Source organism: Chrysemys picta, chromosome 5 (assembly GCF_011386835.1).
Source record: "Chrysemys picta bellii isolate R12L10 chromosome 5, ASM1138683v2, whole genome shotgun sequence".
Lineage (NCBI taxonomy): Eukaryota > Metazoa > Chordata > Testudines > Emydidae > Chrysemys > Chrysemys picta.
Window position 1 is genome coordinate 67648352 of NC_088795.1, and position 22452 is coordinate 67670803.

Consider the following 22452-nt stretch of genomic DNA (forward strand, 5'->3'; position numbering starts at 1 on the left):
CATGATCTAGTGGACAGGGCACTGGAGACCTGATGTGGGGCTTCCTCAGAATCTCCTGTTGAAGCTGTTCCACTTTGCATAAATCATGATAGAATCACTGGGGAGGTGCGAAAGGAAAAAGAGCAAAAGAGAGCAAAAGACTAGCTGATGGTTGCAGCACTTGCTTAGAAAGTCAAAGACCTCCAGTCCCTCTGCTCCAAATAATTTTATAGGCATCTATCTCCAACAAAGGGGCAGTTTTGAGCACACACCACTTGGCTTAATGTCTCCCATTGACTACCTGAGGGGAAGAGCTGCCTAGCATGCTGGCTTTTGTGAATCTCACTGTAAGGGGCCTATGTCTCCCATGCACTGTATAGGAAGCCAGGTGCCTAACCGAGGTGTTTTTTCTAGGCATGTAAAAGTTAAGCAGGTGACACTCAGCATTGCCATGCCCAAGTTCCTTTGTGAATCTAGCCCCATGTGACCTTGTGCAAATCACTTCACCTTACTGTGAATCAGTTTTCCTTCTGACTCTTTATTTGTCTTGTCCACTAAGACTGCAAGAAATCTGGGGAATACAGTCTCTCACTATGTGTTTGTACATGCCTAGCACAATGCATCTCCAGTTGTTGCCGCTTAGTGCTAGTGCAATCCAAAAGACAGTCATAATAGGTGCTGTGCTGCACTACAGGCCAGTACTGAAGCTACCACTATCAAGTGGAGCTCAGTGCCACCACAGAGAATAGCTTGGATGAAATCCAAAATGGATAAGGCTTTCTTCCAGATCAGTAGGAAGTGATCTTTTCTGACAAACAACTAGAAGATGGCCACACCTATCTCATTACAATATCCAGAAAGGCTGCACTCTGGCTGCAGAGAAATCCATCATTCACGCAATGTCAGAGAGGCCAGGCTAAATGTGAATAACCCACACAGGAGTGAAGGGGGATGAACTCTAGCCCCGACCCTCCACCAAGAACCTTCATCAAGAGCTGCTGCTACCACCCACTCTTGCTAAACCAGACTCTTGGGCAATCCTTCTGTATATTCCATGGATTTGTTGCTCACATCCCTGGCTCTTCCACAGCCAGCCAATTCCTTTCTCTGTCCACTCTGCCATAAAGAAATTACTGCACATCTTTGTGGCAAGATCCCATATAAAATGTCTCTACAGCATATATCTTTAGGTAAGATGTCTTGCTCCAGCTATCAAATGGAATAACCTAGTCTGGAAAATATTTGCACCTGAATTTGCTTTGTGTTAAGCAAATATAAGGGGAAAGAATTGCACTCAGTACTGTATTGTGCTAAAAATGTCCTGTTCTCTCCAAATCAAACACTTTCCCCCCCTTTTATTCCATTTGCCCTAGCATCAGAGTAAAACCACTCTCGAGAGAGAGAGAGAGTGAAAATCCCCTATGCTCGCTTGTTTGTTACAGACAAAACTATAAGCCACTTACTTGAGATTTGCCGGAGATCTTATCGTGTAATTTGACCTGAAGGCATAATATTTTCTATCATCAGTATAATCCTAAAGCCCATGTGCATAACTCCCCATCATGTTAACGTATGTTCCATAATTTGGATTGAAAGAAGTATAGCTTTGTATGTTGGAAGCAACAATACACAGATAAATACACACACAACAAAGAAAGACTATATCCCAAAGAAAGTTCCTAGAGAATCCTGACACAAAAGGGAAGTAACTTCATTAGAAACTTTAATACTCATTCAGGAGGAAGACAGAGTTAAAACCCTCAAATATTCTGAAAAATATATTCAACTGTAGCCAATCATTCTTCCCCTCAGTATCAGCCTTACATTTTGCTGAAATACATTCTTCAGACCTATTTCTAAATACCCTGAAGTCTCACTGTCCATAATTTCATGACTGTCTATTAGGAAACCACATACAAATATTTTTCTGGGCATGTCTACCTGGTGCTTTAGAGTGCATCAGCAAGGATGCAAATACTAAAGTGCATCAGTGTGTTGCACACTAAATGGCCCATGTGGATCCTGCTGACGTGCACTAAAAGTTCCCTAGCGCACATTAGCATAGTTCTGCTTGAAATGGGACTACATTAAAGTGCACTAGGGAACCTTTAATTCAGGCATAATTTGATAAGAGTTGGATGAACCTCTAAAAGCTGCCACCCAAATCCCCATCTGCGTCCCTGTTTTTATTTTCATTTTCTGTTCTGTTAGATGCAAACAAAATTGCCCCCAGCCAATTCTGCTCCTTCCTACTCACCCAGTAAATAGTGCAAGTGATCCTGAAAATAGCCATTTTTCATGTGGTCATTATTTTCTTCCTGAAGAATAAACTAACCTTACTTGGGTGGAGAAACAGAACCCACTATTTGATATTCACTTATTCAAATCAGTCATAAGAAAGGTGTTTGATTTGGGTGACTCGATAGGCCAAAGGTCTGCCAGACTGACATTTTCTCATGCATTTCAGCTTGATCAGGTCAGTACACTTGACTGTTCAAGTGCAAGTGTAATATATATGTCCGATTCAAATGCATGACTTGCCACATCCCAGTGATTGAAAGAAGGGAGGTGCTTTATTTTTTTAAAATCTGACCTTTGCAAAAAATGTACCAATTTGTCAATAAACAAACACTCCTATCTCATTGTTTCTTATACTTTTCTCCATGGAGATGATCCTCTGATCTAATGAAACAAAAAGCAATCTGTGCTGAATAATCCAGGAGAGTCCTTCACAAAAGTACACAATTGAGTCCTTCACAAAAGTACAGCCATAACACACAGATGAGGAGTTGAGGCAAACTTTACATCCTCAAAGTCCTCTGGCAAAGATCTAATATTGTGCTTTTACTTTTCACACAGCCAACTTCTGAACATCATGTGGCAGGGGAGTGAGGTATATGTAGAACATTTTATGTCCTTGTAGTGAAAGACTATATTTATAAACTTAAAAGAAAAATGAGTTCAATACTGAAAGTTGTAAAATATAGGAAGTTAAATATATTATTTTCTCTAATTTAACATAATTTAGACCCAGTGCTGCGAATATAGCAGTTGATTACAAGAGAAGAGCCATGATATATATTGTAAATGAAATAGTTACATTTATTCCACCAATAACAAGCAAAGCAGATCCAGGCAGACACTATATGTAACCTGCTTCTTAGCTAAGGAAGGCCTCCATTCAGAACTACTCATATGATTTGGAAGTTTAATTTAAATAATCTCGGTAAAGTTTGGATATTTTAATTTGATTAATTTAATCATTTATTACATTATTAATCAGTATTAGGCTGGCAAACAGCCCTCTCCCATTAAAGCCAATGGCAAAATTCCCATCAGCTTCAAAATCAAGCCCTAAAAACTGAATGTTTCAAGTATTTTTGGAACTACCCAAAAGTAAACAAATAACTGAAAGCTTCAGATTTGTTTTAAATCCAGGTTGGGGCTGAGAACTGAAAAATTGATGTTTTCTGCTTCTTATGTTTTTAAATTTTCCGGTATAGCTCAGTAAATTCCCAAAACCCATGTTTCATATATCACTATTAGGACATGCTTGACTGGACTCTTCACCAAAAAGGATGGGGATAAAAGGTCTAGACTCATTCTGAGTTCCACAGGCCACACTACTGAGTAGAGCAGAATTGTAATAATCTCAGCACCTGCTGAAATGCTACATTTCCGTGAGGATCACAGCTGGGACTCTGGGCTTACCCACAGCCCCCAAGTGTTTGTTAACTTTGTCACACAATGAGAGTTTGGAATGTACAGAAGGCATTTTACCTAGCCAGATTCAGGTTCAGGTTTCTGTGCAGCAGTGGATGACATCACAAACATCTAAAGTTGAGCAATGTCCTGAATTCCTTACACTTCCGTGAGCGTTATTGAGATCAGCCACTGTAGCTGGGGAAATACAGAACTTTGGAACGGCAGATGAGTGAAAGAGGAAATAGCTTTTAGTAGTTGATTTTTAACAAGCGTTATATTCTGATAACCAAAGCCTTGGTTGTTTATCTTAAAATAAGAGCCCAAATCACCGTGAACAGCAAAGCGACATTAGAAACAATAAAAGCCATCTTGTATTCTCTTCAGGAAGGCTGCTGCACTGTGGCGTCACAGTACAATGTTCTGATGTGATGACATTTCGCTAGCATGAAGATACCTTGGGAATATTTTTGGGTCATGAAAGGTTGGGGGGGACAGATTCTCAGCTGGTGTAAGGCACTGTAAATTGGGACAGGAGCAGCAGAACCTCCACTGAATAGAACAAAAAGAAATATTGGGAGAGGTGGCTAGCCCAGACTTTCCACTGTGAAATATTTATGACCTATTGTTCTTGTTGTGGCACAAGTCATGAGAAGGTTGCACCACAAGAACAAGTATATGTGTGATCTGTTTACATACAAATTAGCAGTAGAGCTCAACTATCATATCTAAAACATTAGAGGTACAACAACTGTCTGTACAAAACAGTCCCTTGTATCCTTGAGGCATCACAACCGGACATAAATGCTATAGAATGATTTTAACTTTAAAAGCTTTAATATACACATTCTCCCTTGTGCACAAAGTTGTTCACTATAATGACATGATAGCCAATAAAAAAGTAATAGCTTTGTGCCTTTGTGCATACTGGTGAAGTATTTGACCTCACATATTACAAGAAATGAGTGTGATTTAAGGCTTGCAATGTTTGAGTCTTAGTTTACTGTAGGAAAGAAAACACTGATGCTGGTTGCCTTGACAACACTGCGTAGCAGAAATCAAAGGAAAATGCAGGACCTTCTGCTATGTCAAGGATTGAAACGTATCCACCAAATTAGGTTAAAAGGAAACGAATCCCACAGCAAGTCAATGTTACCGGACCCACGCGTTAGCTATCACTTCTTATCATGGACCTTGTTATAAAGATAATGAAAAGGCCATGTGGTTTCTACATCACAGCTTAGAGTAATAGGAAGAAAACAGCAAGGGATACAGTAGTGACTGCTCAAAAGTTTCCTTTTTTCCTAGGAGATACTGCAGATCAATTCAGGTTCTGAGAGAATCTCTTCTGTTGGGAGGAGTGTTTTGTAATGGACTAGCTTGATTTCACAGCAGGAGCTCACACAGCTCTCTCTGCAGGGAATATCAGTTTCAGCAGTGAATACCACATGGCATGTTTTTAAATAATGAGCGTAAATAGGAATGATCAAAGTGAAGCTATCTTTTAAACAAAAAGAAAGCAACATCTTTCAGCATATTTTGCCTTCATTTCAATTATTATATCACCCGATAAAGAAGATTTATCCTCAAATCATCAAGCCTTGAACTAATCCCTCCAGTAAAATACTATTTCTATTGTCAGACAGATGCACTTCCTAAAGGTTACTCCTTCTCTGGCTTTGTACTGACCACACAATTTCAAGGCTCCATCACAAAGAAAACATTTTTCCTAATGAAACCTAAGTCATTCTCTTCTAACTCTGTGTCCCTTGTAAAGAGCTGACTTTAAACCATATGAGACGAATGTATTATATAGAATACAAAGATTTGGAGGATAGTTATAATGTCACTTTGATATGCTAGATTCTGCACTGTTTTCTGCCTCTATAGAGTCTATGGGTAAATTGAGACTGAAAATTTTGCCAAACACATGGAGGAAAATTGTTGTACCCATGAAGGTGAAACAATATAAGGAGTAGTGTGAGAATCTTTCCCTAAGTGTTCATGGAATGGACTCGGTGAGAGAGACTGGATTATTATTATTAGCAAACACAAGATACTGTATACAAAATCTGTAACAGAGTTTTGCCTGAAGATATTTTGAGGGAGCTCATTTGTGACCGGTATTATGGCTTTTTATTCTTGCATCTCATAGAGAACAATACTAAGTAGATCTTAATCAGTTGCCAGCCCCTTCCCTAGGACCCAGCAAGCCCTGCTACAAAGGGTAATAATTTGTTCCCTATTGCATTAAAACGGAATATCTGCTTTTGACCCAATAGTGAATCTCTGTGTTGAATAACTTAATTCTCCACTGACCTGCCTCAACCACTGAGTCACTATAATCTACCCCATTGGTGCACTGGGAGGACAGCAGTGACTTTAAATTTTTCCTTTGGAGAGTCTTGAATATGAGCTAACCCATTTAAATGAGTTTATTTCTTCTATATATTTTATTATTCTTATTATGGGCTGATGTTATGTGGGAAGAGACCTTATCTTCCTTCCGCCCCATTATGGGTATCAGTGGGCTACCTAAGGTAATCCCATGGAGTCCTCTGATATTTGAAAATCAGTAGCCCAGTTGAGAACTGTCTAGTAGTAATGCTTGATTTGGTATACAATATCAATGTATAAACAAACACAGGCTGCAAAACTAGTGAATGCGTGGAAGCATTCTCTAATGGATAAACAAAAAAGATCACATTTGTTTGAATATTAATAGTTCTAGACTTGCATTTAATTTGTTAATATGAGTAATGACAGAATTGTCATTCAATTTACGAAAACCCAGAAACATGCCTTACGTTTTGTAAGGAGGATCATCCTGTAACTTCTATTACCCTTCCAAATAGAAATAAAATGGTGCCTGAATTATTGCATAAACAAAGTTGATGAATTCATTTTTAATGGTTAATGGTAATTACATGATAATGATTTGTGAAATTGCTCTTACTTCCTAAATACAGTAAAAGCTTTGTTATCCGGCATGTTCAGGGAATGGGGGGGTGCCGGTAAGTAAAAAATTCCAGTTAACTAAGAGGGAGGGAGATTGGGTGTGGGAGGGGGCTCGGGGCAGGGGGTTGAGGCACGGGACAGGGGCTGCTGCCCCCGCCCTGAGCACTGGCTCTGCAGCTCCCATTGGCTGAGAACTGAGGCCAATAGGACATGCAGGGACAGTGCTGCTTGCGGGGAGCCACCCCAGATGAGCGCCACCCGGATCCAGCACCCTGCACCCCCTCCCGTACCCCAACACCCTGCCCTGAGCCCCCTCCCACATCCAAACTCCCTCCCAGAGCCTGCGTCCCACACCCCCTCCCACACTCTGAACCCCTCATGGCCTTTCTCTGCCTAAGAGCAGCAGGGACATGTCGCTGCTTCTGAGGTGTCACGCAGAGCCAGGCAGGGAGCCTGCTGGCCCCACACCAACTGGACTATAAACTGGGCTTTCAATGAAGATCAGAAATGCCGATTTATAGAGTTTTCTGGTTGGTAAAGTGCCGGATAACACAGATTTTACTGTAAATGGTTATTTAAAAAGTTTCCAAAGTTAAATCAAAACCAGGGAGAAAAAGTCATATTTGACCCTACAGAAAAATCAGTTGAGATAATACATTAAGGGAAAATAGCTCAGCAGAGACCAACAATCTTTAACTAGACAGCAAGATTTAAATATGAAAAGTAATTTAAAATATAATCATAGTGAGAGGCTTTGGGGAAAATCTCCATTTGAAGATGTATCTCTGTGTTATGCACATTTTAATTTGATGCTTTCATCCATTCCATATGGATTATTGTAATATGTTGATTCAGTTTATGTTTTTTACTATGCTTCACGCTTCAAATATTGGATTGAGTATCTCTGAACTGTAGCTGCAACTTTACCAAGATTCCAACCTTTTTAAAAGGAGAATTGATTTTCTCAAGGGTGGAGCTATAGCCTGATAGACTTCAATAAGGAACACTAAAACAGGTTAATTCTCTTTCTTTAATCCTCCACATGATAAACAAGGGGAGCTCCTAAATGGGAAACTGAGTGATACACAGTGGAGATGCTGAGTGGAAAATCATCAAGTGAAACAAAATTGCCTTATAAATGTAAGCAGATATAATGCACATCAGTAGAAATAAACCTGACTAGAAAGAGTGGCCTAGAATTTCAAACTTAACCACCTCTAGGCTTCTAAAGCCATGTTTAGGCAAGTGGCCTCATTTTCAAAAGTGCTGCTCATTGACAGCATTTCAAACCATGTATTAGAACTTTTAAAAAAATAAAGGTTACTTCAATATAAATAACCAAAATGACATATCTAAGTTTTATTTTATAGCACATGAGGCCTGGAAGAGACTGGGATAGGCAAACTGGTATAAATTGGCATATGACTTTTGATTTCAACGAGACTATCAAGTTTACATCAACTGAGAATCTGGCCTATGGCCCCGTCTGACTCAGATATAACTCTACTGAAAATCCCGCAAGGTAAGTGCCAATCTGACCTAGGGAGAAATTAATTCCTGACCCCACATATAATGATCAATTAGCCTCTGAGCATGTGAGCAATAACCAGCCAGCCAAGCACCTGAGAGAGAGAGAATTTTCCATGCCACTTCAGAGCCCTGACCCTCCCCATCCTATGTACCATCTCTAGCTGTGACCATTCCTCATTCTTCTGAGGAAGGAGATTAAAGGAAACCCAACAGAATACACTGGGGGAGGGGAGTGGGAGATAAAATCCATTCCTGACCCCTGGAGATGGCTAGATGAAACCCCAAAGTATGAGCTTTTAGGACATATGACATAAACCAAAAGTGAACTCCAGCACTGTTGAGCCTTGTCCCCCCCATTACCACCACAAGCAATCCCATCATACACACTCATAAATTTGTCCAGCTCTCTCTTAAAACAAAATAAATTGTTTTCCCTCACAACTCCCATTAGGAGGCTGTTCCAGAATCTCATCCTTCTGATGGTTAGAAACCTTCTTCTAATAGTCAGCCTGAATTTGTTCGTGGCTAGTTTATACCTAGTTTTGCTAGTGCCAGAATTCTCCTTGAACTTTAATAGCTCTTCACCCTCCCTGCTATTTACCCAACTGATGTACTTATAGAGAGCAATCATATTCCCTCTCAGATGCCTTTTTGCTAGACTAAACAAGCCAAGCTCTTCGTCTCCTCTCGTAAGACAGACCCTTTATTCCCCTTATCATCCAATAAGCTGTTCTCTGCACCTGTTTCATTTTGAATTTGCCTTTCTTGAACACAGGTGATGCAACTGTAAACAGTATTCCAAATTAAGTCTTACCAGTGCCTTGTTCAATGGCATTAATACTGCTCCGTACTGGAAATGACTCACTTGATACATCCTAGGATCGCATTTGCCTTTTTCACAGATGCTTCACATTGGTGGGTCATAGTCATTCTGGGATCAACCCACACAACCAGGTCTCTCTCCTCCTTTGTTGCTTCCAACTGACAAGACCCAGCTTGTAGTAGAAATTCTTATTATTAGACCCTAAGTGTTTGACCTTGCACTTCGTACTATTGAATTTCATCCCATTTCTGTCATGGGAGTCTTCAAGGTCATCCAGCTCTTCCTGTCTAATATTCTGATCTTCCTCTGTACTGACAATGCTTCCCAACTTTGTATCATCAGCAAATTTTATTAGCACACTCCTGTTTGTGGCAAGGTAGTGAACAATAATATTGAATAAGATTGGTCCCAAGATTGATCCTTGAGGAACTCCACTAGCAATCTCCTTCTAGTCCAATAATTCACTTTTTAGCACAACCTGTTGCTTCCTCCCCTTTAGCCAGTTCCTTATCCACCTTACAATGCTTGTACTGATCCTCTTCTTTCCTAATTTAACTAATAATTTCCCACATGGTACCATGTCAAATGCTTTACTGAAGTTCAAGTACGTAAATGTGGGTTAATCACACAATCTTAGACTGTGTTGTAAACAACATTAATACATATTTAAGGGCAAACGGAAGTCTGAGGCATAAAACCTCTGAATAAATATGGTACTTCACCAGTCAAGTTAAAACAATGTTCTTTTAATGCCAATCCTGTTTCATGGTATAGTAGAAATAGAAATGTAGATAATCTGTAAATAGGTTCATTTCTGATCCTTACAAGTCCGGCATTTGAAATGTTCCAAAGATGCTATTATGAAAACATTTGTAACGGAACATACTGCAATCAAGAGCCAAACCTCCACAGTTTGGTATCAAACAGAGATTTGTGAGAATTAGTGGCAAGACTGGTAATAGGATTGACACGGTGCACTCCATATGATGTTATGAAAATATGCTAATGAGTGTGAATATAATGTAACTGGAATATGCTTCATGCAAAAGGTCTCTTGTAAGGTATCATTACAAAGCTTATAATCTACTGCAGGCCTGCACAACTCGTAAAGCAGCGAGGGCTATTCCAAAGAAAACAGCTGAGAGCCGAAACCCCCGAGCGCCACCCACCCCCACCCCCAGCGCCACCCACCCCACGGAAACAACCCCCAAAGCGCCGCCGAACCCCCCCCCCCCCCAGCACCACCTGCCCCGAGGAAACAAACCCTCCTTCCCCAGCGCCGCCCCACCGAAACAGCGGTATTGAACCTCGGTAATTTGTTATAGCGGGCCCCTAAAGTAGTATAATTAAGGTAAAAGATTTTTGCTGTCTTTTTGCTAGAAGTAGAATAAGATCTTCCCCCCGCTTTGTAATCAATTGCCCTGTTGAATGAATGAGGTGTGAATGAGGACGGCGTGGAAGGCAGGCACCTCCAGACAGCTGCAACCCTTGGAGAGGGCAGGGCCAGCTCTAAGATTTTTGCCGCCCCAAGCAAAAAAAATGGTGCCCCCCCTTTTTTTTGTGCTCCTCTGCCCCCAGCCCTGCCCCAACTCAACCCCTTCCCCAAATCCCCAGCCCCGCCTCCTCCCCCGGCATGCCGCATTCCCCGCCCCCCATTGCTTCCTGCGGGCCCCCCGCGACCTCCCGCCCTAGCTCACCTCCACTCCGCCTGCTCCCCCAGGCGTGCCGCCGCTCCGCTTCTCCCCACTCCCTCTCAGGCGAGGGAGGGCGGAGAAGCGGAGCAGTGGCATGTTCAGGGGAGCAGGTGGAGCAGAGGTGAGCTAGGGTGGGGGGCACAGGAAGTAATGGGGGGTAGAAGAACCGCTCCCTGTTCCAGCTCACCTCCGCTCCTCTGGGAGAGGGGATGGGAGCCAGACCAGATCAGCCCCCTCCCCTGGCTCGCCTCCTCAGCCCCCCTCTCCCAGCTCACCTACTCACCCGGCCACTGCACACCTGCTCACTCGCCTCCTCAGCTTCCCACCCCCCCGGCTTGCCTACTCACTCCCCACCACTGCCTGCCCGCTTGCCTACTCAGCCCCCCTCCCTCACCTGCTGCTTGCCTACTCACCCCCCCGCGGGCTGCACAGTGAGCCCACGCGGGCCGCATGTTGTGCAGGCCTGACTGAGTGTGGTCATCCTAATTGTATAAATGTATCATTCTTGTATCTGAAACTAGAAATATGAACTATAACTCTGAGGTTCTATTGTAGTTATGCAAAGTGTGGGCCATTAATGGTGGATTAGAATCTTAATGGCTCCCATCAACTAGGACAAATTGACTGTAGATGGCTCTGTTTTACTTGTAAGTCTTCCTGTATACGTGTGTGCTGGCAAGTGGGCAATGAAGTCTTACAGTGACATGTGATCATGTCACTTGAACTGGAATCCATCTTTAACCTGGTGCTTTTCCATTTAGAAGGAGGGGTGGGAACCCAGAGAGGGACAAAGATATATAAGGGAGTGGAACAGAACAAAGGAGGCTGCAATCATGAGAAATCCCCTAGCTACCACCTGAGCTGGAACAAGGACTGTATCAGGGGAAAGGATTGTGCCCAGACTAGAAAGGCATCCAGTCTGTAATAGAAGCTTATTGAAACATCTCTGAGGGTGAGATTTTTATCTGTGTTCAGTTTTCTTACTGTACTAGGTTTAGAGTTGTGTGTTTTATTTTATTTTGCTTGGTAATTCACTTTGTTCTGTCTGCTATTACTTGGAACCACTTAAATCCTACTTTCAGTATTTAATAAAATCACTTTTTACTTATTAATTAACTCAGAGTATGTATTAATACCTGGGGGGACAAACAGCTGTGCGTCTCTCTCTATCAATATTATAGAGGGCGAACAATTTATGAGTTTCCCCTGTATAAGCTTTATAAAGGATAAAACGGATTTATTTGGGGTTTGAACCCATTGGGAGCTGGGTATCTGAGTGTTGGAGACAGGAGCACTTCATAAGCTGTTTTCAGTTAAGTCTGCAGCTTGTGGGGGACGTGGTTCAGTCTTGGATCTGTGTTTGCAGCAGGCAAGCGTGTCTGGCTCAAACAAGGGAAGGTTCTGACGTCCCAAGCTGGCAGGGAAAACAGGCTCAGAGGTAGTCTAGGCACATCAGGTGGCATTCCCAAAGGGGTTTCTGTGATCCAGCCCGTCACAAGGATATTGAGCCCTTCACCTTCAGATTGCTGCTTCAAATCTAGCCCTGATGGTAGTAGTGAAAATAATTGTTTTAAGCCGACAGCTGTTTGGTGGGTTTAGTAGAGCTGGTGGAATACTTTAAAAAAGCTGATTCATTAATAATGTTTTATTAAACTTGTGTAGTTCAATTTACTATGATTCATAGACTCACATTATTCATCGTTTGTGAATCAAGTTTCATGCATTTTAGCACAATGTTTTTTTCATACCAGAAGCTGGTTCTTCATTATTCACTATTCCCCTATTCAACAAGCTTTAGTCATCCAACAGGGAGCAGAAACAATATTTAGGTGACTGACCACACAATGTGAATAGTAAAGAGCCAAAGAGAACAGCTGTCAAATAATCCATATGTTGAACATTATTCATCAAAACTATTCAGCAAATACTTACAAAGAACAAATACATTCAAAGAAAAATGAAGACGGAGTCATGAATTGCTTGCTAGTCAAAAAAAGGCTAAATTCTTAAGAATATTATAGATACAGAACAGTCCATCTCTAACCATTAGTTCTCAGATTGTAGTCCATGGAGTGCCCATGGTTTGCAGAACCCTTATTAGGGATGAACAGAACAAAATGTTTTTCAAAAACAAGAAAGGAGGGTATTATAGCACACCTTCACCTCTATGGCACTCCCTCGCGCCTGGATATGGCATTGCAGGGGATTTTGCTTCTAGTGCCCTCAGTGGCCATTTTCTCAGCCCTCTGAGGGCCTGTCTTTCTCTGGGTCTTCTGTGGCCAATTAGACCTCATCAAAGGCTTTCTGAAAGACCAAGTACATCATACCCACTGGATTGTCCTTGTCCACATGCTTGTTGATACCCTGAAAGAATTCTAATAGATTGATGAAGCATCATTTCCCTTTATAAAAGCCATGTTGACTCTACCCCAACATATCGTGTTTAGCTATGTGTCTGATAATTCTGTTCTTTACTATAGTTTCAATCAATTTGCTTGGTACTGAAGTTAGGTTTACCAGCTTGTAATTGCCAGAATTGCCTCTGGAGCCTTATTTAAAATCGACATTACAGTACCTACCCTCCAGTCATCTGGTACGGAGGCTGATTTAAGAGATAGGTTACATACCACAGTTAGTCATGGGAGTCAGCTAACTGTATCCATGAAACAGCATCTCTCTCAGCTAACTGTATACACAATCCAATAAGGTGAAATAACTGTTATTTCACCTTATTGGATTGTGTATATCAAACCCCTACCCTACCAGTGGACCTGATCTTGCCTGGCTTTGAGCACTTCTCTCATCTGTGCCTACCACCGTACTGTCTTTCAAGTATTCTCAGGTCCCATGAAATCAATGACTAAGTCCCCAGTGGACATAACATACAGTAGGTATTGGATGCAAGTGTGATCTACTGGAAGCTGATGGCACTCAGCAACTTTGCAAGAGATGCTCAAACCCTCATTTGCATGGCTGCAAGACTGAGTCTTAAGGACCCGATCCTGAAAATTGCTAAGCACCTTAACTTCCAAAGGGAGCTCAGTATCTCCCAAGATCAGGTTTCAATCTTGGCTCAGTGTCCTAGATCACCACAAAATCTGTCAAATAATAGCCTTCTGTTCTCAGTTGCTGAAAATTTCCCTGTGTGAACCTGAGAAATCTACCATTTTGCTGGCACTTCTGTGCTTTATAGTTTGCCTTCCTTAATGAAGTTCAACAGCTCTGTAGAGCAAGAGGCTGTGTGGGGATCTGGGGGAGCTGACAGTGGCCTAACAGGCTGTGGAATCTGTTAAAAGCACATGGAGGTTTGCCAAGATCCACTAGGCAGAGGGCAGTAGTCGACATGGAGAAGGATGGTCTGGAAAAGATGGGTCTATATAGATGGCTTTGAAAGGGATGGTCATCGAGGGAATCTCTGGAGACCAGTGTGGGGTTGAGGGCGGGAAATCTTTCATATTTAAAGTGGTTTTACAATCAAAGCCATATTGTTTTCCTCTTTAAAAGGGAATCTTTAACAGGTTATCTGCGAATACCATGGCTTTTTCAATATTAATAAAACTTCTGTGATCAAATTAGACAGGAATATGTAAATTGCTTTTCTATACATTTTTCATTGTCATCATTGTATTTTTAACTGATTCATTTACGTCTTGATGCATTTACAGTTGATTCAGGCACTCTTGAAGTAATCATAGTTTCCAGAAACTGCCTGTTATACACCAACATTTCTCAATCCACATAACTAATGTATTTAGCCTGGAAGTAACTATTTCCTAAAGCAGTTTTTCTACCCTCATTCACTAGTAATAAGTATTCTCATTTGTAAAAAAATTGTTTAGTTTGTTATTTTACTCCAAAATGAAACTGCACTATAAATGTACAATAGAGCCACAGGATAATGTACTTCATGGTAACGCACTTTTAGGCTATGTACGCACTACAGCTTAAGTTATGTTGCTCAGAGATGTGAATAAACCACCCCCTGAGCGATGTAAATTACACTGGCCTAAGCGCTGGTATGGACAGCGCTATGTTGGAGGGTTCTCCCACCAACATAGCTACGGCTACTCACAGGGGCTAAAGGACTTAAGTCAATGGGAGAGCTCTCGCCCATCGGCTTAGAGCATTTGAACTACCAGTGTTACAGCGGTGCAGCTGCACCGTTGTAAGCTCTCTAGTGTAGCCAGCCGCAGCCTTACTCTGAACTACTTTGGAACACATACTTGCTTTCTCTCCCCCTTCACCCATTTTTAAAATATATACCTCCTACACATGGACAGATCCAGAGTTATGGGATAGCCCTATTGAATTTAATAGAGATAACATCAATGGTATAGAAATGTAAATGTAAAAGCTTACAGAATTTAATTAATAGAGAATGATAGGTTTTTCTGAACCATCTTATCAATTGTTTAGCAGTGCTATAATTTTCTATTAAATTCTATAAGAATGGTTGAAAAAGCCTAGATAAAGATTACCTTTTTCGATAGGATTTAGCCATAAGAGCAGGTCCAGCTAGACTGCATGGATAGAGATAGGTAGTCTCTGTGGCCCTCTCCTCCATTAAATATGACGGTAGCTGTGGCTATATGTTCTAGAATTCTACAGATCACATTTAACCTGAAAATGCCTCGCCTTGGCTACCCTTGCCATAAAAGTCACTCTCAGTGTTCTGAACTGACCAGTTGTAGAGCGGAAATAATTGTTTTGGGGATTCCCAATGAAGTGACTAATCCTGCTATCATTGATATCAGTTGCAGAACTCACATTCATTTGATTGGGAATGGGATCAGGATTGTAGTGCGTGGGTAGGCAATGCTTTGGCATAGGAAGAGGAGCCTCCATCTGATGCCTTTGAAGGGCTGAGTGGGATTATAGAACATTATTGGGACAGGTTAGGACATCTGAATCCACCAAGTTCATATAGATTGTGTTACTGCCACAACTACTATCACACATGAACATTCATATGGCTGATCTCTGTGTGATCTCTCTTCCCATTCTAATTTTGCTTTGCAACAACATACAAAACAGCTTCTTCATGGCTGTACGGTGTATCTTAACATGGTGACATGATAAGAAGAGATAAATGTAAACACTTAGGCATGGTATAGCCGTGATATTATATCAAAAGGATGTAATACTCAGGACTCCATTAATGCAAGTAATATAGATAATTTTAAGAACTTCTCAGTATTGTTTCAAAGAAATTCCCGGTAATTTTGGTATGTTGAAGTAATGAGCAGAGAAGAATTAACCAGAGAAGACCAGCAAGAAAGAGGAGAAAAAGTATATTTCCGAGCCCAAATTACAATATAAAATTCAAACTTTTGTCACTAATTTCAGTGGGAGGACTAGGTCCATGCAGTTATACCCTGGGCCCATACTGTACATACAATATTGGTAAGTTATGAATTTTGGGGGAAAAGGCTGGTTGGCATCTTTTAATATTGCTGAAATAAACTGGGCTTAGAATGCTTCTTCTAGTGGAAAATAACTACTTTCTGAAAAGGAGGGACAATCCCTGGCATGTACAAAATCAGAGATATTACCAAAAACTGGTGATAACTGAGAATCAGGGGGCCATGACTAAAGTGTTTGCCATTCAATGAAGAAAGTTACAGACTTACATGAATGTGGTTTTGTGTAACCACTCTAAATTTTCCAGTATTCCATATGATTTTCAGAATGAAAGAAGAATTCTGAGTGAGAGTTACCTGCTCAGATGTCAATAGTAATATGTTAGTTTTTCATTTCTTTTAATCATGGAAGCTGTAACTTGTATTTCTTGGGCTTTCCACACACACTGTTTAAATTTAATGTATAGTGGAATTAGGCAGCTTCTTTGTTTAAATAACATGCTCTCAGTGTATTCACTTGGGAAACATGGCAATTTTTACTTGTAAGTTTGGCAGTTATGTTGGCGAGAGTGAGCAATTTGTTTAGATCATGCCAGAGCGTGTGACTAAAGATATTTAAGTATGCTCCATCAGATACAATTTGCCTTTGTATTTTAAAAAATATAAATAATAATTAATAACTTTGTTAGATGTGCTCAGTTCTCAGATCCCAGGTTGAGTTTGCAGGACTGGCAGTTTAAAATAAAGTATTCCTTCTCTGTAACATGACCATCTGTGATAAAGCATTTGCAGATCAAATTAAGACTTCCATGACACCTGCACAGCCCCAGTGCTTTTTATTAGCTGGTATAATTGATTGGAACTTGCTAAATAATTTCTGTGAATGAGACACAGGAAGGCATAGCGTCCGGCTCACTCTCTCTAGGCTGTGTTAACAAGAGTAAAAAGCAGTAAAACCTATCTTTTTTTCACCGAAGTGGCTCTGAATACACATAGGGAACAAGTCTGTTGAGTAAGATGTTATTTTTACATAATCACTTTTCAGAAAAACCTCACATAAAAATTAAAGGTTAGCTTTAAATTAGATGCTGGCTCTAGTGAAACTCCAACCCTAAAGATAATAAAACCTCAGCAGGACACAATGATGTATTGGGGGAAGGGGAGGGAGAAAATCACAAGAGAAAGAAAGGATATTTTCCTTTTGCAAAAAAATTAACATCTCTTCACCTTCTGTATACTGACACTTTATTGTCAATTAAACTGACTTTTAAAAGATTCACCTGGAAGAATAATTTATCCTCAAGCTGCATATATTTGACTTCCTAGATACCAAATCAGTTAATGTAACCTAATTTACAGAGGAAACTTTATAATACCCACATGGATGGGTATTATAAATTTTCACACAAATGTAAACATTAACATGTATGCATCTAGAAACATTATTTGGGTTATCTCCAGTTTCCATCTCTGCACAATCATCTACATAAATCTCAACCAAAAATTATGTGCTTGATGGAGGAATTGCTGGGTGATATTCTATGGCCTATATTATGTGAGAGATCAGATTAGATTATCATTGAGTTCCTTCTGGTTTTATAATCTATGTACATACCAATATAACACCAAAGATAAGGAAGAAAAATCTAAACAGCAAAATATATCATATGAGACAATGTTCTAAGGGCATGAAACACATTGGACCGGAACCACAGCTGCTCTAAACTGATCAACTTCTGTGGAGTAGAGCATCACCCCCATTGTGTTTATTGCAACAGTAAATCAAATGACATTTGGGAAATGTAAATGTATCTTAAATGTGTCAGCAGGTTGTGCAGCCATCTCATCCTTTCAACACTTGAATGTAATTAAATTACTAATATCGTACCTTCCGGAGAGGTTTGAGCTTGGTCTCCATTATAAAGTCATACTTGCAGAGTTCACAACAGCGTGTATCTGAGCTTTTAATCCATTGGTGCAGGCAGGCCTGATGAACAAAGCGTAGGGTCCCTGTACAGCGACATGGTGTGATGAGGGGGCTTTCATCATCTCCCTCACAGTGACAGATCCTGACAGGGAGGACAGCAACAGATAGTAAGGGAGCTTTCCAAGGAGCAAAGCAAAAACACTGGTTTATTTACACTGCTTTTCATTCTCAGATTTGACATTCATAAGACTCAAGGTATGTGACCTTTTAGATTAGAGCCCAGAAATGCATTCCTCATTCCCTTCTGACACTTTGAATTTGCTGTGTGATATAGAGATGAATCAGTAGAAATTATACTCATTTCCCTCCCCCCTCCCAGCTTTTGTATGACAAAACTTTTAGGGCCTAATTCTGTCACCTTACTCATGCTGAGTAAGTAGTATCTCACTCTGTGAGTAGTCCCAGTGATATTCTCAGCAAGGATGACAGAATCAGACCCCAAGTTAAACAGGCAAAGTATGAAAGGTATAGAAAGCCTACCCTGAAAATGGTCCAAGGGGTAAGGGAGACAGACTGGTGGATATCTTTAGGATTCATACAGTCCCCTTGGGAGAGGGTGAGAAGGGATTGGAAGAGTCACAGCCCTGTCTGTTCTCCATTCGTTTCTGCCCCTTTTGAGGTAGGTAGCTGCACTATCTGGAAGCACAAAGACTACAGCAGCAGCCAGCCTGGCTATGCCTACACTGCAGCTGGGAGTGAGCTTCCTAGCCAAGACAGACAAATTCATGCTAGTGGGGCTTGAGGTAGTGTGCTAAAAATAGCACGATAGAAACTGCAGCTCCAGCAGAGACTTGCATAGCTACCTGAGCTCACACTCAGAGCATCGGGTGAGTTTGAGAATCCAAGCTGCTATTTTTAGCACACTACCTCAAGCCCCACTAGCTTGAGTCTGTCTACCCATACTGGGAGCTCCTTCCCAGCTGCACTGTAGATGTTGTGGGTGTTGTGTGTGCACCTTGTGGGGACTAGTCCTAGACGGTAATGGGATACAGAGCTTTTTTTACATTTGGATCTCTGTTTCAAATGTATTTGGAGTCAGTAGTGTCCTAAAGGTACTATTATTTGATGTCTTTTCTGTGACCTACATAAAATGACTTGGTGATCTTAGTCAGTTCTTAGTAAACATCTGTCCACATTAAAAACTAAACCAAAAACCACAATAATCAGAACTGTTACTTACTGACACCTTTGTTGACAGTGTCTCTAGAAAGGTTAAGAATTGTTCTGCAGGTGAACAGAGGACTTTGCTGTAGGACTGTTCATTAAAAAGAAGTTAAATTTCAACAACACTCACAAAAGCTAAATGGACGTCCTAAATGGCAAACTGAAAAAAATAAAAAGCCACAAGCAATGCATCAAAACCCAAACCACATCAACCTCAAAATAGAGAAGTGGTAACCACGGCACTTAGTCCTTCAGAGGCAAATGAAGCTTGCAACAGGCAATTAAAATGTAGAAAAGGAACACTTTGTAACTCTTCTGCAAATTCTGTCGCTTATGTGAGAAAACCTAAAGAAAAACTTTTGCCGCAATATACAGACAACTATGTCCAGTCTGTTCCCTATGGGACTGTCAAGCTGGATTTGTTTTACACAGGGAAGGAGCGTCATATCCATCAGGATACATGAGCACTTGACATGAATCGTGAGAAGGGCTAGCAAAGTCTTGCAAATATGTTGCTATAACTATTGACTACAACAGTAGCAAATACACTACCTAGTCTATTGCCAGAAGAAAGAGGAAATTTGAAAGACAAGTAAGAGTTGATTTATGCCAAAAGTGCCATTGAAAAAACTCAACTCCCTTCCGTTTCTTTCAAAGGCCTGGCCCACAGCCATGAGAAAATTAGTCTACAAAAATGAAAAAGCAGAACAGAATCAGTCTTCCAGATGTACAGCCAGAAATGAAAACACAACTTAAAAAGAAAACAGTACATGAAATTGAGAACTGTCCACACAGTTGGTTCAGTTGGTGATCTGATAATGGTGCCTAGGCACTACTCAAAGATACAAATCTTCACTCATGGGCACCATTTTAGGTTTTTGTACATGTTCAGGCAAATTCACATTCTACAAAAAAATCCATCCGTGTTCCAACCTTTGGGGGGAGGGATAGCTCAGTGGTTTGAGCATTGGCCTGCTAAACCCAGGGTTGAGAGTTCAATCCTTGAGGGGGCCATTTAGGGATCTGGGGCAAAAATCTGTCTGGGGATTGGTCCTGCTTTGAACAAGGGGTTGGACTAGATGACCTCCTGAGGTCCCTTCCAACCCTGATATTCTATGATTCTAGCCCAGCCAAACTTGACAAATTGAAGCCTCAGCTATTGTGTCCTCACTGTACACTGACTTTTTACTCAAAATCTCCCTTAAATGGGCTTAATATTTTTTTTAAAAATGAATAAATAGCTATTTTGATACAGCACACAAATTCCCAAGAGTTGATTAAAGTTTTGTGAATGCAGTTATGATCTTACCTTTTTGCTAATGGTAATTTGTAAGTCTTACTCTTTGCCAGTTTAGATAAAAGTTTCATCTCTGTCTAAAACATTACATAAAAAAGCAACATCACTTTCTTTTTAAATTAAAACCATTTTCCAAAGGGAAAATACAAGGCTTTGCTCATTTTAATTCCAGTTACATTTAATTTATTTTACAGCATTTAAGCCATTTAGAAATTAGACAACTAAATTGGGTACCCAAGAGTCTTTTACAACCATTGTTGAAATCATTTTACATTATTATAAAAGCTAAAATATCAAGCTAAAATTCCATTGGGATCTGCAAATAAAATGACAGTACTACTTTGAAAGGAACAAAACTATTCTTCAGTAGAAACACTTAATACAAAACACTATCTGAAATATAAATTAAAAACATGCAATGAGAAAACAAACATTCTAGCAATAGAAATGATATCCAGAGGAAATTATTCTAGAAACAATTTTCACTATATTAAGTGCTCGTCTCTTCTGTGTATTTCTGTTCTGTTTGTAATTTATTTACCCATAAAAGATTGGCTTAGAATGATGCACAGCATGTCTTGCCTAAAGACAGAGTAAGTAAATGTGAATGTTTGGCTTAGGAGGATTTGAGCCAGCACAGCAATTGACCAGGCCTACCACTGCCCACCTACCCTGGTCATAAATTTCACCTTATAAAAGATTTTCTTCAAGGATGTTGAAAAAAATATTGCATAAAATAATTATAGCTGGAGGGCTAGCAATAGCTATATTTAAAGCTGCCAAAGTTTTTCCATTCTAGCCCCCCATTTTCTGATGCTCAAATTGCTGAAATATCAGGTTGACATTTTGCAGGCCTGGTCTCTGCCTGAGGTTTTTTTTTTATTATTATTATATATTTATATAATACAGCTGTAGATAGCTCTCCAGCTATAATTCAAATTTTACATATGTGTTATAGACACAATTATATAATTTAATATATAAATATGTCATTTGATTCTATAAATACCCCATTCCCACCCTTGGAAAGTTTGAATATAAATTGTTTGGGCACTTTTGAGATGAATTAAAAGGGAAAAAATATTCCCCCCGCCCTCCCAAAAAAGTTTTGTTAATTTTTGAACCGTTCTGATACTGAACTGACTGTGCCAAAGAGAGCAGGCTGAGTTCTTGGAAGGGTCCTAAAGGAGGAGTCCCAGCTGCCACTGACTTCCCAAGCTTTAAATTTGGCAGACAAATAGTCTTCATTTTGGAGAAATTATTTTGACTATACTTGGGAAAATCAGCTACTTGGCTGAGTTAGGTTCCATTTAAAAATCACAATTTGAACGTGCACAGAATTTTTTCAAACAATGACAGTTCAATGTTTTAAAAATACCTGCTCATGGACAGAGAACTAATTTGGCTACAGTGTAAAAAATATACACAGTGACCGAGGCAGGGCTCCTCAGGAGATATGCCTCAATGATTTAGTTGCACTCTGATAGCAAGTGGTTTTATAAATATCTTGTAAGATCCACAGGACAGCAACTTTTAATTATGTATTTCCAAATTATAGAATTTATCCTTTTTTCATAGAAAAGCAAAATTAGAAAATACACACACACACACAGAGGAAATTCCATATAAAATACTGTTAAGAGTATTTATGGTGGCATAGTTAACATTACTCCTTGTGCCTGTGCATTATATGAGTCACGTATTCATAAATTCATAGATTTTAAGACCAGAGGAGACCATTGTGATAGTCTAGTATGGCTTTATGCACAACACAGACCATATGACTTCCTTGAATTAATTACGGCTTCGAGCCCAATAGCTGTGGTTGAACTAGAGCAGGGATCGGCAACCTTTGGCACACAGCCCGTCAGGGAAATCCGCTGGCAGGCCGGGATGGTTTGTTTACCTGCAGCGTCCGGAGGTTCGGCCAATCGCAGCTCCCACTGGCTGCAGTTCGC

General features: G+C 40.4%; 1 protein-coding gene across 12 annotated transcripts in view; it reads right to left on the reverse strand.

Annotated features, from left to right (window-relative positions):
* The window catches only part of MARCHF1 (membrane associated ring-CH-type finger 1), a 462831-nt gene that overhangs the window by 26496 nt on the left and 413883 nt on the right, over positions 1 to 22452 (reverse strand). For all 12 annotated transcript variants that reach the window (XM_065596510.1, XM_065596507.1, XM_065596511.1 and 9 more), the window contains one exon: positions 17935 to 18115. In XM_065596510.1, coding sequence (XP_065452582.1) covers positions 17935 to 18115 — 181 coding nt within the window. The remainder of the gene's footprint in view (positions 1 to 17934; positions 18116 to 22452) is intronic.